General features: G+C 31.8%; 1 protein-coding gene across 1 annotated transcript; it reads left to right on the forward strand.

Moving 5' to 3' along the window:
• Positions 1-940: 940 nt before the first annotated feature.
• LOC140893188 (transcription repressor OFP1) lies at positions 941-1,934 on the forward strand. The gene has a single exon (XM_073302254.1). The coding sequence runs from the start codon at positions 982-984 to the stop codon at positions 1,879-1,881; it is 900 nt and encodes a 299-aa protein (XP_073158355.1). The 5' UTR covers positions 941-981; the 3' UTR covers positions 1,882-1,934.
• The last annotated feature ends 4,544 nt before the right edge of the window (positions 1,935-6,478 follow it).

Raw genomic sequence — 6,478 nt, forward strand, 5'->3', positions numbered from 1 at the left:
GACTCCTCCACCAACAAACGATGCCATCAATAATGGCATAACAGGACAAGGTGAATAACGGGTGATTCATCCACTAGCTAAAGATGCCATTAATAATGGCATAGAAGGACAAGGCAAACAACTGTAAGATTCCCTGAAGTTTCTCGGTGAAACGAGTGGAACCTCAGCTATAAATACAAGCGTTCAAGGAAGCTGAAGATATTGATCATTTCCTTCAGTTTTCTTACAAATAAATTGTTGTAATATTTCTCTTTCAAAATTTGTAATAAGTTTTCTTTTTATGTATTTCAAGAACAAAGCTACTATGAGTAGCTAAACAAGTTGTCTTCTCCTCTTCAAAGGAGTTGATTTATGTAATAATATTATGTCTGAATAATTTTTCTAAAGTCTCTTGTTCTTTCATGCTCATATTTTATAATTAAATTCATATACCATACGCCTTAAGGTAGAAAACGAATTAAGACTGTGCTGGGTGTCGTTGAAGGAGCTTGTGCAGAAACCATCTGTTGCGACTGCGTGGTTGGAGTGTGAGGTTTTTGAATTTAATTCATCTTACGGAAGCATGTTGGATCCTAATCCAGAGTATATCGGCTGGAAACCTTGCGTAACCGATAGTTCTGCTTTGCCTGAACTGGTTTGATAGGTAAAACAATGTCACATACAAAGGATTAAATGCTAAACACTTTGTTAAGACAAATTTGGGGACCACTAAGGAGTTGAAACAAAGAAATTTAAGTGTAAAAAGTTAAGAGAAAGAAATATTTGGGTTTAGGAATTTTAAAATAATTTGCCCTTAAGATTAATAATTATAGGAATTAGGTAGGTTAATTTGTATGAACACTTTTTTTCTTCGTCCGTGGACCCCAAAGAGTCCCACATCTCTATTTAATCAAACACACTGGCTCTGACAGTCTCACAAACTCTCAAGCAGAATTAAAATGAAAGTTTCTAGCTAGCTAAGCTCTCTTCCATGGTCGTCACATGCATGATTTGATAGAGCTTAATAATTTTTCTGCAGGTATGGGTAATTACAGATTCAAATTATCAGACCTGATACCAAATTCCTGGCTTCACAAGCTGAGACAGATGAGCAAAACAAGAAACAGAAAGCTGCACAGTACATCACCATCATCATCATCAGAACCCAAAAGGAAATCCTATTACCTCACGAAAACAACTTCTTCTTCACACCAAGAACCGCCGAGAAAGTCGTCCAGAAGAAGAAGAAGAAGAAGAAGAAGAAGCACCAAGAGGAGGTTCGTTTCTTCGGCCGGTTGCAGCTGCCGTGCCACTCTAGAATCAGTAAACTCCTCAAATACCCTTCTCAGTACTAGTACTCCAACTAATTCCACCTCCATAATGACGGAATACGGCTCAGATCGTGGCTTGACGACCCCCGACGACACATTCGACGGCATGGAAATTACCAACGGCAACGATGAGAGACCACCCTCCGGATTCGATATAGTTTCGCCGAAGGATCATCATCGTCTCCCTCCAATCATCACCAGCAAACAAGAGCCGACCAAAGGGTCCATGTCTGTTAAGGTTGTCATGAAAGAAGACATTTTAACGTGCAATACCTACAAAGATCGTCCAATCCGACGATATTCACCTAATTCTCCGCGAATCAGCAGGAAGAGCGTGAGTTCGAATTCAAGTTCGGAGATCAGTACTACTTTTGCTGTGATGAAATTCTCGAAAGATCCCGGGAGAGATTTCAGGGAATCAATGGTGGAGATGATCGTCGTGAATAACATTAGAGCATCCACCGATTTGGAAAACCTTCTTGCTTGCTATCTGTCGTTGAATTCTACCGAATATCATCATCTCATCATCAATGTCTTCAAGCAAATTTGGTTTGATTTTCTCCACAAGTAAAATTTATTTTAATTTCTTTTCTTTTGTTTTGTTTCGGGTTTAATTAAATAATCTGTAGCAGTTGGAATATTTAGTGAAGGATCAACCTTCCAAGTTCATATCTTATCAATTAAATTTTTTATGTTACAACATTTTTTCTTCTTTCTTTATTTATTTTTTTTGACGCGAGAACTCGGAATCGCTATTTTTCGATGCGCTTTGGGTAAACCTCGAACTAACGCACGCTAGTCAGGTAAACCACACTAGGCAAGCCATGTGTGACATGATAGTAAAAATCGAACTCCTGACCTCTGACCAAGAGTTCACCTACTCCACCAACTTAAACACGTTTGGGGCCATTTTTTGTTCTTTAAATTAAAGGGTTGGTGTAATTAATAATAATAAGATAATGCTAAAACAATAGTTATACGAAGTCTATTTCATTTTGCCGTTGCCGACAGGTAAACATGGGCATTTTGAACTAGTTGTACAAATAAATTTTCTGTTTCCAAATAAATTTATAATCTTATCATCAGGTCGTGTTAATTATGTTATGGACAATTGCAAAACCATTTGGATCAATCAATGAAAAAATATATATTTTAAGTTTGTGACTGAAAGGTCTTGTAAAAAATCAACGAGTACTTAAAATAACATGGATTATTAAATATATTTCAAAATCTGTGCAAAGAAATTGGATAATTTTTTTTTGTCCATTAACTTGTCTATTTTTTGTTTTGGTCCATTAACTTTTCAAATTTTAGTTTTGGTACACTAACTTTTAGTGTACCAAAACCAAACTTTGAAAAGTTAATGAATCAAAACAAAAAAATAGACAATAAGCTAAAAACCCTATACATGTTGATGATTTTTTTAATGTGATACACATTTTTTATGGCGTTTATACGGATGATATAATATACCCAAAAATTAAAGTGCTTACAATTAAAAACAACATTTTGAATATAATTACAAAAGTATATATTCTTCTTCTATATTTTATATCGCGTTAAAAATTAGTTTAATAGTTTTTTTTAATTGTCAATGTGGGAATCATTTTAGTTAGAAATTAAAATATAAAATTATAAGCTTGTTAAATTTTATATGATCGTTTTAGATATGTATTTCATAAGGGGATTAATCTTTGTGAAATTTTCTCATACACATGAGTTATGATTCAAGTTTTAAAATAAAAGAATTTTTGTAAGTTTGTTTAAATTGTGACGAACTTTTTGTCAATTAATTTGAACAATATGGGAGTAGTTTTTGCCGTACTTGTGTGCACGAGAAACAAACTTTCCAACCATTTGTATCTAAATATTCGAAAACAAGGTTATATTAGCTTTTATCTTTGTTCCATACTTAATTTAGAAACGTTAAATTTCGTGAATATTTCGTAAAACAACGAGTTTCGATTGTTTCATGTTTTAATCGATATATGCACTAACTAGGCTGCTTAAAAATTTGAATTTAACTCTTTTTATAAAGTTGATATTGTGTAGGAAAAGAAGATATCTTTAAGGACAAGGTTCAGTTTCAATATGGAATTTCTCCGAGTACTACATATTATATTTAAGCATGCTTTCGTACATAGATTTCATGTTTTTAAATGACGAGGTAAAGTATATAGAAAAGCCTGTGATTGTGGAAAAGAAAATTTTTCTGTTGGAAAAAGGCGATAAGATTATTGTGAAAAAAGATTGTGGAAAGATTCAAAGTTGAATTGGTGCAGGTTTCGATCGTAGATGTAATTAATTTACGTACTAATAATAAAGAAGCCTTTTGGACTTTGTTGTAAGCTTTGTCTAAAGGTTATAAAATGAAATTATATTATTTTATCTATATATATATATATAAAGTTGGAATACGCATATAATATAGGGATATGGAGGCTACATATATATTATTTGAAAATTTGGTGTCTTCTCTTCTTGGTAAACAATTTGAATTAATTCAAGTTGGATTCTTATCGAATCACATTTTGTCCCAGTTATATAAATGAAATTTAAGATGGTGTAATTATATGTCTTGAGATTTCAAATTTATAATCTTTGGAAGGCCCCGGGGACCTAGATTTTGTGGGGGATCCCAATTTCTTCCTTGTCCACCAAATATTTTGAACTTTGTCATATTTCGCCACTTGATTTTCTGTTTTTGGAACTCTTAAAGTCCTAACAAATTCATAATTCATATTTATATCCACTTTCAATTGAATAATTATATCCAATATACATTTTGTCAGCTAAATTTCTTTTAAACAGTATTTTTCTAGAAAACGTGGAAAAGCTCGGGAAAAAACTTTTTTTGGTATAAACATAAAAGGAAAAATTGCTTTTTTTTGTCCTGTATGTTTGTCAGTTTGCGATTTTGGTCCTCTATATTTTCAGATTTCAGTTTTAGTCTGCTATCTTTATTTTTTTTGGCAATTTTAGTCTTGTGGAGTTGACGTGTACAGTGCCACCTAAGCATTTTCAAAGAAAAATGACTGAAATTACCAAAATTCAGAACATGCAGGACTATAACTGAAATATGAAAACATAAAGGACCGAAATCGAAAAGTGACAAACATATAGGACCAAAATTGCAGTTTCCCAACATAAAAAAGAGGCAAATTAAACTAATTTGTTTGACCATACTAAGCTTGTTAAAAAACACTAAATGCATTGAAATAAAAATTTTCTTGAACGGTTCATATTTTTGCGACTAAGGGATGACATCAGACATAGTGCTGTCAAAACGGATTTGTGGACGGGTCAATCCGCAACCCACCAAAACCCACTAGTTGGTAGGGCGGGGTGGGCCGACCCACCATTTAAGCGGGTTGAAAAATTATTAATTCAACCCGCCTATTTGACGGTGCGGAGCGGGCCAACTTATATAGTGGGGCGGCACGAGTCTACCCACTTTGACATCTCTAATCAGACATGCACTTTCTCCAACAGCAAGCGCCAAAAAATTTATTTCACATAATGTGATTTTGAGATTTATGTATTCGATAGCTTGAAATTATATATTTACAGTGTGTTTGGATCTATAAAAAATAGGCTTTGGAATTGGATTTGAAATTAAAATTCATGGAGTTGAAATTTCATTTTGGCGTTTGGTAAGAATTTAAAATATAATAGTGTCGATTGATAATATAATTTTTTAGATAAATCGTATTTTGTAAAATTTGCAAAGAAACCTTGAAATCTACGATTAAGTTATATAAATATAATTTTTAAAAATTTTATTAAAATTTTTAAAACTCAAATCCTATGAATCCAACCAATTTCATAAGAATTTCATTTAGTTAAATGAAATCCCGTCAAATATCAATCTCATTTCGAAATCTTATTTTACTAAACACTAAAATTATATTTATAATTCGGAATCCCATCAAATCTCATTTTAATTTTATTTATTAATTAATATTTAATGTATAGCGCTTAATTGTACGTCCTACGCTCGTTTAAACTTGTCAAGTTAGAAGTTTGATCGTTATATCTTCTCACATTTCACGCATTTTAAAACCTGTCTTAACCTATACATCCATTTGAAGAAATATTAATTTCCTACATTCTCAAAGAAAGTTAATAAAATTTGAGAAACTAACTGTCTTTTTTCCAGACGATACACAAAAAGATATTGAAAAAAATAATGTAGCGCAATAAACATTTACACCCTCCAGTTCCATTCACATAATTTTGTATCTTAAATTATCTACAAATTATCTCTTTGTTTAACGACAAAATTAATTAAACAAATCTGCTTGTAGAATTAATATCAATCATTCAGTATGTGACCGTACTAAACCAGCTTATCACTCTGAGATTTGGAACATCTTTTTGTAAATTTTTTTTCCATTCAATTAATGGCAATTTTATTTTTGGAATAATTTATCTCTATACTCGTGTAATTAAATACACTAAGACATTGAAATTGGTATAGTTTGCATGTGTATTGTCAATTGTGCTTGTGCCAAAGTGGAGATTATCAAATATATTTCATACTGACCATTGTATGATTTGTATCCTCTGGTCGTCGGTCGACCCTTTATTATTAGGGGTGGGTTTTCGGTATGCCGTATTAAAAATATTGGTATGAAAAAAATTTCATACCGATATCGATATCGAAATTCTGAAATTTTTTGGTATGGAAAAAATCCATACTAATACCGTATAGATACCGAAAAAAATTCGATATACCAAAAAAATGTATATATATCAAAAACAAATTCGGTACGGTATCCCGAAAAGTCGGTATTTTGGTTCGATATCTCAGCCATATTCATTATTGCCAACCATTTATGGAAAAAATTAACAAATTTATAAAATCAATACCTATTTGTTAAGTGTGAGTTAAGTGTGAGGACATTAAATAAACCAACTAATTGGTTTCTTGGTATGACCTTAATTTGAATTTTCAATTATTTGAAAAAAATGGTGGGAAATAACTAATATAAATATATAATTCATGATCTTTTAACTACTCCTCATAGACTTATGACTAATACTTAACCCAAGAAACATTCATTTTTTGTTCTCATAAATTTATTAGATTTTTTTTCCAAAATTAATTTTAATAAAAAATAAAATTTTTCGTCACACACAACGACTGTGCAAATACGCTAGTATCA

Source organism: Henckelia pumila, chromosome 3, assembly GCF_033568475.1.
Source record: "Henckelia pumila isolate YLH828 chromosome 3, ASM3356847v2, whole genome shotgun sequence".
NCBI lineage: Eukaryota > Viridiplantae > Streptophyta > Magnoliopsida > Lamiales > Gesneriaceae > Henckelia > Henckelia pumila.

Bases quoted from the DNA above. Each gene is read 5' to 3' on its own strand.
- LOC140893188 (XM_073302254.1), top strand. From the start codon at position 982: ATGCATGATTTGATAGAGCTTAATAATTTTTCTGCAGGTATGGGTAAT.